Source organism: Thalia democratica, chromosome 6 (genome assembly GCF_965202585.1).
Source record: "Thalia democratica chromosome 6, ktThaDemo2.hap1.1, whole genome shotgun sequence".
Taxonomy (NCBI): domain Eukaryota; kingdom Metazoa; phylum Chordata; class Thaliacea; order Salpida; family Salpidae; genus Thalia; species Thalia democratica.
The window spans coordinates 43,918,145-43,930,871 of record NC_139170.1 but is presented as its reverse complement, the minus strand read 5'-3'; the positions used below and the strand labels follow the sequence as shown (position 1 = coordinate 43,930,871).

The 12,727-nt window shown below is 25.9% G+C and overlaps 1 protein-coding gene across 1 annotated transcript; it reads right to left on the bottom strand.

Annotated features, from left to right (window-relative positions):
• Positions 1 to 8,024: 8,024 nt before the first annotated feature.
• On the bottom strand, positions 8,025 to 9,686 carry LOC145839109 (kelch-like protein 28). The gene is made up of 3 exons (XM_082946719.1): positions 9,669 to 9,686; positions 8,813 to 9,009; positions 8,025 to 8,553 (listed from the first exon to the last, which is right to left on the bottom strand). Exons 1-3 carry the CDS (start codon positions 9,684 to 9,686, stop codon positions 8,025 to 8,027), a joined length of 744 nt encoding a protein of 247 aa, XP_082802845.1.
• Between the last annotated feature and the right edge of the window lie 3,041 nt (positions 9,687 to 12,727).

Here is a 12,727-nt window from a genome sequence, read left to right as displayed (position 1 = left end):
CTCCAGGTTTTTAAAAGTACCAGTTTTTGGGTCTATTTTTAGTTTAAAGTTAAGTTTAAGGTAAGAAATTGTGTTAATAGTATAAAAACATTGAAAAGATACTCTTAAACTACTTTAAATGTGTCTTTAATAAAAAAAAATTGATGATGTCAAATAAAAGTTATCTATATGATAGATTTTTTGATTATATTGAAATTTTACTACTTAAATATGTTAAATTTGTTACAAATTTCACAAATTTTTTTTCAGAGTTTCTCAATTTTCAGGTTTTATTAGCCTAAATTGTCAAATTCCACGTTTTTCCAGATTTCAAGGTTTTTTGGCAACCCTGAGTAAAGCTAATAAAACATATATGTCAAAAAATCAGTTAAGTTTTATCTAATATCTTGTACTTTTATTACCAACTGTACACTAAATGCTGACTTCATTCAATGAAAGGTCTAAAAACAGTACTTTTTTGTTAATTTTTTCTGACAAAATATTAAATAATAAAAATTTATTTTTTTTTTTACTACTTTATAATACTTTAAACTATTTAAATAACTTTAATTAATTTTCTTATGTCAAGTATAAGGGATAAGTCTAACTTTGGTATGTTGGTAGTCAATAATAATTTTAATAGTAAATTTTACATTTATTTGACATCAGTGTTTTTCAAAATTTAAGATAGAAGACTTTTTTGAAATAAGTAAATAGTTATTAAACAATTTCAAAGAAGGTAAAGCAAAATATTAATACTTAAATCTTTTTTTTTAGTTTATATTATTATTATACTATTTTTCTAACTTTGTTCAACTAAGCTGATGGTAGGGTTTCCATTATATACTTTTCATTCTGTGGTAAAAATATACAATAAATTTTAAATTACATAGTTTTTAAAAAGTATATCTGCCCACAAGAACAAGCTGCTGTCTGTTGTGAGAAAATGGCTTTTTTTTTGTCAATGTGATGGTTGTGACTTTCAAAGTGTACGTTCGTGGTAATGTGCACAGAAATTATTAAAAATAAAACATTTATTTTGTAATCAAACTAACTATCATAAAAAGTGACGTGCCACTAATCAAAAAAAAAAAAGTTGGAAGGTAACTTGTATTTGTAATAATTTCTCCAACTTTGTATTTTAGCTTAAGATTTCATAGTTTTCTAGAAAAGATGAACATTTTATTATAATATAAATACAAATTAATTTTATTTGTCGTTTAAAAATTATTAATATATTTTGTTTTTTCTTCAAAGTTACTAAAGGTTTTTTGTAAATTATTTTCAGGGTTTTTGGTCATTTTTAGAATAAAATTAAAGTTTAGGTAAAAAACTGTCTTAAACTGTATAATGACATTGAAAAAATACTTTAAAACTGATTTAAATGTGTTTTTAATGATACAAAAAAGATTATTATCATTATATATGTTTGTAATTTATCTAAACTTTGTTACTTTAAATGCAAAAATAATAAAAAGTTCCAATTTTCTTAGTGGATTATGAAAATAGGATATTGATAAAATTCCAGTACTCTCAAGTTTTTAAGCCACACTGTTTCTTTTGATAAACTGCTTTTGCAGTGCTTGAATAAAAATTAAAACAAAACTTATTGTATCAAACTTCTTTAGGACTTATTACTTTGTGTACCATCTGCTCACAAAACCTCAACAAAAGTGTGCATACAAATCATAAAATGTTACTTGCTGGCTCCTTGAAGCAAAAGACCAAAAAATAATTTAAGTTACATAAAGTTAGTCTGAATCAGCCTGAGTTTATAAGAAAATTGAAAAAAAGCAGTAAAACTCAAAAAATTTTAGTTAATTAGCCTTGATTTGTTTTTAATATAAATATTATGATTATCTAAGTATATATAAATCCTCTAAAGGTCTGAATAAATGATATTTACATTCTGTTTATTAATCACTTTAATTTATCTTAATAAATGTATATCTTAAATAAATTTCTGATTTGCTTGTACGATACACATTAAAAAGGGTTTATTTTTAATTTATTTACAACCATGATCCTTTCTACTATTATCATAAGATTTTAATTATCATAATTGAACTAATTAAATAGAGATATAATAAGTAAAATTGTATTAAAATAATAATTTTCAGCTAACATTCTAAAAGTATATTCCTGTTAGATAAAATGCTTGTGTAAAAGTTTTGAACACATTTAAAAGTATTTTAAAAGTATTTATAAAGTATTTTCTAAAGTAAGATCTTCTTTATTTTTTAGTCTTTGATATTAACCTTAATAAAAATACAACCACCAAAAGTTATGCATAGTTTGTATAAGTAGTATAGAATAGCTTTTAGTATTGCTTTGTGATAGTTTATAGTGTGGTTGTACACTACACTATAACCATAAAGTTTATATTTAAGTAACCTACAAATTGTACTCTGCTCAAAAACAAAACCATTCACTAATACAATTAGGTCACATTTTTCAAACTTTACAGGGTGGCCTAGAATGTTTCAAAAGTCTTTCAGGTTTTTTGAAGCATGTACAATTACATGTCTTGTCCTTTTTTAGTAGAAATCTGCATTTAAGGCAAAATATGCTTAAAAAACATAAACCTGACATAAGATATTGTGATCTCATTTTAAATGTTATTTGAAACAAATATAACTCTGAAGCAGTGTAAAAATTTTATTATATATATACTATACAGGGTTCTTACTAAAATAAAAATAAATATATATAGGAAAATCGATGAAGTGTAGCAAATTTATAGGGAAATTATCAAAAAAATCAATGAATTTTTAACGTTACAAACATGTTTTTACTGTACATAATGTAAAACATGTCATTAACCGTTTATAACCACATTCTTAATCAGAAATTTACAAAAGTTCAAAGTTTTTTGAGCTCTAATTTTAGATAAATAAGCAAAATTTAGTTAAATTGAATTTAATGTAAAAAAATGAAATTTTTATCCGCTAGGTGGTGCAAGAAAGTCACAGTTTTGTGACAAGATTGCAAGGACTTTGATATAAAAAAGATAATTAGATTTTTTTAAATATGTTTTTTCACCATGCGTTGTTACTGTTTTGACTTTAAAATTTCAATCACCAAGCAAAAAAAAGGAAAATATAGGGATTTTTACATATTTTTCAATTTCATCTAGGGATTTTCCGCAATATTGCAAATTTATAGGGAAGTGGGAATCCTAACTATAGTCATTTCATCTATTCTACATTTTAATTATAAAAGTTATTTTAAATTTTAAAGTTTTTCAGAACTTTTCATGATATTTAATGAAAGTTCAAGGTTTTTTAAGAATTTTTTTGAATAGCATGGCTACTAATTTTTAAGAAATTACTTTTAGGTCTATAAATTTTCTTCAAGCTTTTCAAAAGTACAAGTTTTCTTATCTACTTTTAGTATAAAATTAAATATAAGCTAATATAAAATTGTTTTAAGTAGAATGAAAATTTTGAAAAGATACTGTAATGCTACTAAGATGCACATTTTAGTAAATAAACTTTAACATAATACAAAAGTTTATATTGTTTGTATTGGATTTTTTAAATTATATCCAAGTAAAATGTTAAAATTTTTCAAAATATCTGGTTTTCTAGGTTTTTTTTGCCTAGTTTTTCAAATACCAGGTTAAATTGCCAACTTATCTAGAGTACCAAAATCCAGGTTTTTGGGTTGCTTAATTGTTCAAATTCTAAGCTTTACCAGATTAAATGACCACCCTACTAAAAGAAAAAGTTTTAATTTTTAATAGCTAAAAGTTTAATAGCATGCAATCATATATCTACTTTACTCAGCACCTTATTGATAACAATTAACCACATAGTTAGCATCTCAATGTTGGTAACTCAGGCCATACTAAAAACAATATTTATAATATATACATGGATCAACTAAAGACCTAAACAAGAACTTTGTATTTCTCCAACATTCTCAATTTCACACTAAGAAACATTGTTATTTATTACAGTTGATTGGCTTTTATCTTTAAAATAGATTGAAAATTCAACATTGAACCTTTTTAATCTAGAGTGGCTACTTCTATAAATTTCTACAGGGTTTTTAAAAGTAAAATTTTTTTAAACCTTTTTAGCAATTGAAATATAATTTTTTTAAGGTAGAAAAACATCACAACTCACTCTCCCTTTTGCAATGATAAACATTTTTTGAAATGACTAGAAAAATACTTTTATTATACTTTAAGTCTGTTTTATATCAAATATAACTTCAAATATTTAAAAACAGATAATGTGTATAACAATTCTTTAACAATTAATCTAATATTACTTATATACACAAAAACTATTTTAAAATTTGCACATTACTTATTTTTCCAGGTATTTTAAGGTTCCAGATATAATTTAAGTCCTGTTTTTATTGATTTATTTTTAAACTAGGTTCACCTCCGCATATTTCAGTGACTGAGGAAACACAGCATACTTTAAACATTTGTTAAACACTTTTTTAAAATATGGAGCATTAGTATTGCTTCAAGTTTCACAAACATAATGAACTTTTATATGCTTTCATATTGTAATACTTCACTCTTAGTATTATTAACTAAACATAAACAATTTTATTCTTGAACTAGAGCAATATTCTTCATAGTTGTCATCAACAAGGTCCCTCTTCTCTTTTTAAAAAACTACTTTCTCCATGTCAGTCATTTGACCATATTTGTCTGCACTTTTTTTATTACATTTAAGTTTTTAAAAACACTGTGACCTGCAACAATTTTTTCTCTTTCTTAATGAGGTCCATACAGAACTTTATCAATAAAACTTAAACTCTATATGTTTTTAAACTTACTATAGAATTGTAATTTGCTTAATATTGTTTAAAAAGCATTACTGTTTTGAAAACTTTTATTTTTGAAATGCTTCAAAGCTTTAAGACATTCAGTATTCAAACTTAGCTATTTTATTCTTTGTGGACTTATATTCGGTAGAAATGATAAACAATCCTTTTTTCTTCCTGAAAAACTATGTTTGTTTTATCGGAACATGTTAAAGTTTTAAAGAATTTTTTAATGAAATTAAAATTGTTACTGTCTAAAATAATCTATAGTATTCTTATAAAGAAAAGTTCTTTAATGCTAATGCAATATTTTGTTTACTAAACGACGAAAAAAATTATTTTAATAATTTGGATAAAAGGAACTGGTCTGGTGCACAAAAAACCTTCCAGTTATCGAAACACTTTTGGGTAAAATTTAAAGAATATTCCAGGACAGTCTGTAAAATAAAGTAAATATAATATGTTAGAATATCTGAAAAGCTTATACTATACGTACAATGTACATTAAGATAAGCAAAAGTTCATTAAACAACATTTTTTCAATGTATAAACAAGTTTATAGTAAAATTCTAAATGGATAATATCAAGTATTATGTAATGAGATAGCTAATAAATCTTTACTACTTTTCTTATTGCTTTTTATTATTTTCTTTTATTATAAATACACCTATTAGTGTTTTTTTATCGTTTGTATACTTTCTTTTTATTATTTTTACATTTACTAGTATTCTTTTATACACCAAGTACTTTAACAAAAAAGATAAGCGTGAACTTTTTTTTGGCGTTTAATAAACTAGACATTTTTAAAACTAAAATCGACTAAAATCCATATAAAGTAAAAAAATAAAGATATTAAAACATGTAAAGTTGAAATGTTAAGCTACAAAATTAATACATACATATCTTTTATTAGTGGCAAGGACAAATACATGTTTTGAAAACTCTTAGTTATTATTATAACTTTTTTAAATTTCAGATCATAGTTGCCCGATTTTTGTGAGAAAATTGCCACTTAGATATTTAATTATTACATTTTAAGTTTAAACAAACATAAGTTTTTTTAGTATTTAGAACTTTTTGTTAGAAATTTCTAACAATTCTGCTCTTTATTGCTCGAATTTTTATTAAGGCATATTTTATATACAATACAACATTATCAAATTTTAGAATTTACTTTTAATGTAATGCTAATAAAACGAATAATTTTTAGACACCATTTGGTGCAATAGGTAAATTTAAGTTGATTAGGTCCTAAAAGTTTTTTTTTATTTTTCACTTGCTATACATGTTTAAGAAAAGTATTAATGTAAATTTGAAAAAATCCTGCCACTATATTTTTAATTACATAGTTGAAAAAAAGTAAATATATAAATTTTTTAATTAAAAGTCAGAGTAATTTAAAAGTATCTTGTGAAACTTTTAAAACCAGATCTATAACTATTTTTTTAGAATTTTTAGGTTACATTTTATTTATAAAATATATAAAGCTAAACTAAATTTTTAAATTTCTATATTTTTTAGCAATTCAAAAACCATTTTTATTGTTCCTAAAAATAAAAAAGTATCAGCATATCAGGCGTCAAAGCAATTTATAACGAAAAACAAGGAACCATTCACAGCAAATATTTTGCTTTGAATTTTGTGGTAAAAATGAACTTTAACAAAAAAGAAAAAAATAGAAAAGAAACAACTTGGATGGAATAATTATCATTTCTTTTACAGAAAATGTAAAATAAACTACCGGAAGATTAAAACTGTACAAAATAATATAATTTATTGTGACTAACAACCTTTTTTACCACTAATAAAATTTAATCAGTATAAAGTTTGACTTGAGAAATACTTTATAATTAATTACTTAACACTTTTGTTCTTACATAATAAGTTTAATACTATTAAGCTGATGTCTTATTTGAATTTATAACAAATGAGCTTATGCATACCCTTATTTTAAACTTTACCAAAACTTTTATAATTAGTTTAAAGGTTTATAAATTGATATGCTTAGCTTATTAAAATTTAAAACACCAAATGATCATATTAAATTATTGTGTATATCTAATTTTAATTTGTTGTAGTCGTGAAAGTATGAAGTTTATTATCTAGAATATAAGATTAATTATCATACTATAAATTTTTTATTTTCTGTTTATTTATTGGTTATCTGGCTAGACCTGACGATAAATATTTTCATTTAAAACAAAATATCTATTTGTATAATGTGTTTAACTTCATACCGGTTTTAACTAAACATTAGTTGACATTAAAACATTATGTTAAAAGTTGCTCGGATATCTTTCTATAGTTTACTATTTTTTTCCGTTGATCGGTATTTAAAAAAATATATATTTTTGAATTTTTATAACAAAAAACACATTGTGACTTTCAAATAATTATCGTATTCTATCATTCATTGCTCGTTTTTACCCAACAACCCTCTTTACTTATTTTCGTGCACTAATAGTCTTTCGCTTCAACTAATTTGGATTCATTGGAGAATATTTTGCATTAAAGCTTTTAAATACGATGAGTTTTAAAACAAAATATACAAAAAAACTTATGGTTTTAAAAATATATAAGCTTGTGATAAAAGAATATTTTTGACTATTTCAGTACATGTTTTTTTTTTATTACACGCTGTAAAATTAAAAACTATTTACATTCATGAAACCTATTCAAGCTTAAAAACTAAAGAAAAAACCCAAAACAAATTTTTTGTTAAGTTGATGTATCTACATAAAATTTATTTGAATTAAAATGGTTTACTAATCAATAGCTTAATTCACATTTCATAAAACGTAGAAATGTATAAAAATTCTAAATAAAAAGATTGTATAATTAAATTTATCTAATAGGTATTAGTCAAATTCAAATTCATAACAAAAACAAGTATTTATTTGCCTTTAAAAATATTAATAAATATTTAATACTAGTCTAAATTTTTTTCTTCCAAACTTTCTTCTATGGAACTTTAAACACGAAAATTCATAAAGCCTATTAAAAACTTCAGAGACTTAAAAAATTCAAAGAACTGAACGAAATATTAATAATTAGCATTCTGATGTGAGTAAACAAAAAAAACTACAACCAAACAAGTCAAGTGTTGTCATGTACCCAAACATTAAACACACACCAAGTTAAAACTTGGGTGACCTTATACAAGAAGCGCAGTGAGGTTTCCTCCTCGATTCATTCCTTAGCACATCCAACCACTGCTGCTCGTCAACATCGAACACAGCGTACTCTGTACATGCTGATCACTTGAAAACAAAAATCTTGCTCCCTATCGACGTGCACTTAACTCCATGTTCGAACTTTCCACCGAACGAGGGCATTGCTTTTCGTATGATGGCAAAGTTGTTGCTGAAAAGATCGAACACCTCGCACGGCCGACCCGGGTACCCGCCGATCACGTACAGCTTGTTCCCGATGCTCACCGAACCGTGCAGGCTTCTTCTTTCCCGCATGTCGGGCAGTCGTGACCACGTGTGGGACGCATGGTCGTAAGCTTCAACGCTGTCGCTCGTAACCAAATGCCTCGCCCGTGTGGTCACCCCGCCCGACACAACCACTCTGCCGCGAAACACCGAACAAGCTGCACCTGTTCTTCCCACCGCCATTTCCGCTCTCTTCTTCCAAGCGTTGCTGTCGGGATCGTAGACTGTCAGAGATCTCGGAAAACATCCGCCAGCAACGTAGATCTTTCCCATAAAGTTGCACACGCAAGATCCATCGTACACTTTTTTACCGCGCAAACCTTTTTCTCCATAATTTTTTTTGTCACTGCTGAATAAAAATGTATGAAGGGAGAACCGATCAAATAAATCACTCCGTTAATGAGAAGACTGTATGAGATTCTATCTACGATTTTACACTCTTCAAGTAACCTGCCATTGTCAATTTTGTATAAGCTGTGCCTTATCGTTCCAGAATGTTCACTAAATATTATTTCATAGTTTTTCTGACCACAGTACCGAGCCTGGTAACTAACAGAGCTCGGGTCAAATGTATCGTTGGTTTTGTTTTTAATAATTGTTTTAAGTACCTTTTACTGTCCTTGCACCTTGAAAAGGAACTACCTTTCGCCAACAACGTTCGTAATGAAGCCCGCGTCAACAGGGGAAAGCGAACATGTTTTATCAGTTCTAACGCGTGTTTTCCTCTTTGGCTTTTACTGTGTTTTATCCAGCCGTCAGCAGCTACTGCGAGTTCGATTTCTGACGTCACATCCAACTCCGAGCTCTACAAAACTTTTATCAGTGAGTCGAAACTTAACACAAAATGTTTCTCGTTCTTAACTTAGAGGCAGAACCATATTTTAATGTATTGAAACGCAAGTTTTTGGAGACGTTGCACACAAAAACGTTTTGAAAATTTAAAAAGGCAAAAGACATTTTGTTGGTTAATTGATTTGTTTAACAAACTTTTACTAGCTTTTGTAAAAGTATTAAAGCAAAAAATGTTACCAATTCTTATAAACTCAAGTATTTCTCTCTTTGTCAAATTATTGTTTTCTGTTTCTAAAATAACAAAGTCAAGTTAAATTTATGCTTTATACCTAAAATAAAGTTGTTATTAAATATAAAAAAACTAGAGTATTGAAAAATATAATAAGATTAAGACAATTATTATTTTGTAGAACAAACCTTTATTATTAAACTTTATCAAGTTTTTTAAAGTTTCTTTGTTAATTCGATTACATGCTTGATATATGAAAGCACTATAATGTGTTTCATCTCTTACTTCATTTTCGAATACTATATTTGTATCAATTTGGCTTAGAAACTCTCGCAATCATTTTCATAAACAATTTTAACTTTCTTATTTGAGTCGTTCAAATTGGTCCTTTCACTTGAGCTTTTAGTTTTAATTTTGTTATAACGAGAAGCACTGTTACTTACACGTTTTCTTTCATCCATGACAACGTTAAAATTAATTTACTGTATAAGCAAGAATAAGATGTTGATTGTAGTTTAAATTAAAAAAAAGAATTATTTTTGAACTAAAGTGCTTAAAAAATTAGAAACTGCTAAATAAATTTAGTTTGAAAGTAGACATTTTCTGAAAGTAAATACCAAAGTAAAATGTTTATACAAATTTCAAGTCAGTTTTAAAACAGCCTGAAACATTAGAGCTCAACCAATTTTGATTAATATTTAAAAAAATTTCCATTAAATTTCTACAGTAAACTTTAAAGTATTTTATTGAAAAATAATGAAAACCTTCTGTGTATTTGTTTACAAACTCTCTATTTATTAGTTTTAAAGTTAAGTGTTTACAAAATTGTATCACAAAAAATCAAGGTTAAGTTGTTAAGTGGACGAATACAACTAATTTTTTGGGTAGTTTATTTTCATTTTATTAAAAAGTGTAATAAAGTAGTTAATAATACTGGTTAGATGTTTCTAAATAAAAACTTAAAGTAAAATAACACTGTTGTTTAACTTAAACATTTACTTTAAATTTAATTAATATTTAATATATATAAAGTGTATTATTTTTGCTTATAAAACAAATATATACTTTTAGCAAAGCTTAATACTAGAACTAATGAATTGATAAATGGTTAGAACCATACATTTTTTATGTATTTTGATTAACCTTGAAGTAAAGAACTTTAATATTGAGAGTAAAAAAAATGTGAACGCTCAAAACTAAGGTCAATGGATTGGTGTGGAGAAAGATCTTTCGGTCATCGAGCTGCGCACCATTTGCTTGTAACTAATACTTTGAGCTAACTTTAAAGCAGTAATGAAAAAATAAATAAAAACTTCAAAAGTAGTAATATATGCATTAACAGAATATATTCAAGTTTGAAATGGTAAGCACCCTTTTTAACCCATTACTGCCAGTATCGACCATTCAAGTCTACCATGGGCGGGTTCCACACCGTGCCTTCCCCTAAATTTCAATTTTTATGACCATTTACACTCACATTGTTGTTTTTGTCCTTTCTACAAGAACAACCACAAACACGAGAACAACCACAAAAAATGCATCAAAAAACTCAAAATTAAACAAGAGGGGAGAATTGGTAATATTTAGTATAATCATAATACTGTAAGAGCACCATGTGTTGAATATTACTATTAAAACTTTGTCTTGTCTTAAACTTATTTCAAGCTAAAATTACTTTTGGTGTTAGATTATAGTAGAACGTTTTAATTGTATTTAAAAACATCTTTGACATTTATAGCGAAAAGTTTTAATTACCTTACCAACCTTCATTCAAAAATTTAAAATTAGTTTGATTACTTTTTCTATTTTAACCGTAACGTCATTTAAAACAAAAATAATTAAAAATAAAACAATAAAGTTATCATAAAATCAAAATCTGAAAAAAAAAACTTTTATTTATAAATAAAACTCCTTTGAAACGTAAACTGATGATTTTGTTTAAAAAAACATCCTTTTAAGAAGAGGAGTTGTAGCTATGTTTATACAAAGAAAGGGATTATAAAAATGAACAGTGAAAAAGCAATTAAGTCCAAGTTATTTAAATAATGGTGTTCAAAATTCTAGCTTGCGACTTGCTTTTTAGCTAAAAACTACTTTTTAAAGGAAGCAATTTTAAGATTTTTATAATGTGTATAGTTGTATAATAGCTTTTTCTCCCATTAAGAGTTTTACTTTTTTGTATGAAGTTTACGATTCTTAATTTAAGAAGCTAAGCTATTTTTTTTATTTGTTTTTCAAAAAAGCTACTTCAGTCAAAAATTTTAATATTTCTTTAGTTTATAACAAATATTACACAGCTTTAAAAGTTTACACTGTTTAAGACGCTTTAGTCTTAAACTCTAAAAAAACTAAAAACTAAGTTTATAACTTTTTTTTAATTAATAATGAAATATTTTTTAAAGACTAATTTTAATATTAAAAAAAAACTTTACGAACTTAACTTTGTTTTTGTCAAAATAAATTGGTTGTCATTCTTAAAAGAAAAATGTTCAAATGCTGTTACAGCAAACACTCTATTTATGTTTACTAATCCAATTGATTGTTGCTATTAACTAGTAATTTTGAAATTCATACGAGCAATGCGTAATTAAACTTCTAACATTTTATAAAATTGTAAGCAGTAAAGTTTTGTAATTTAGTATTAATTTTGTAATTTGTATTAAGCCGTTATATTGTCTTTGTGAATATGTCTTTATCAAGACTTTGATTAAAACGGTCTGTTTACTGTATAAGTGTTTACAACATATTATTAGTCATTGAAAAAATTTAGAGTTTGTTCATATCACGTTATGTTTTATTGATAACTAATTTATTAATATACGATAAACTATAGTATTCAAAATACTTGTTTTCGGTATGAAATAAATACGAAAATATTCCAGCTATTTATATAACAGAAAAGTTTTTTTTTGATATTTACTTCAAATTTTTAGCTTTAAAATAACTAATTAATGTATACAAAAATTGTTTCATGCTTCTATATACTAGTATAAATGTTTAAAATGTCTGAGGTATTAAAGTAGAACAAAATTTATGACTTGAAGCTCTAAAAATTTTCTTGCGTTAAATTATTTTTACACAACTATCTTACCACATAAAGTGTTTAAAACACAAAACAGCTTGTTTTTTGCAAAATACCTAACAAGTGTTTTTCACCGCAACGATCCTTCGAACAAAAACATTTTGAACAAATTAAATTTTTTAATTACTCTGCTTAACAGTTAAAATGTTAAATTTAATTCAGCATCGAACGTGCGCGGGTTCGATTAAAAACCGAATCCAAGTATTTTGCAAACCGGTAAACAACTGCGAAAGATAGTTTTACACGGCAAGCTACAAGCACAAACAATCGCTTAACTTTCGCTTAAGCCAATTAAAGCTCGAACTTGACCCCACAACCTGAAATGTAATTTGAACGGAATCTTATGCTGCTTATGTTTAGCAAAAATAAAGCTTTTTGTCTGGAAATAAAAAGCGTACGCGGTTGAACTTTACAGCGCGG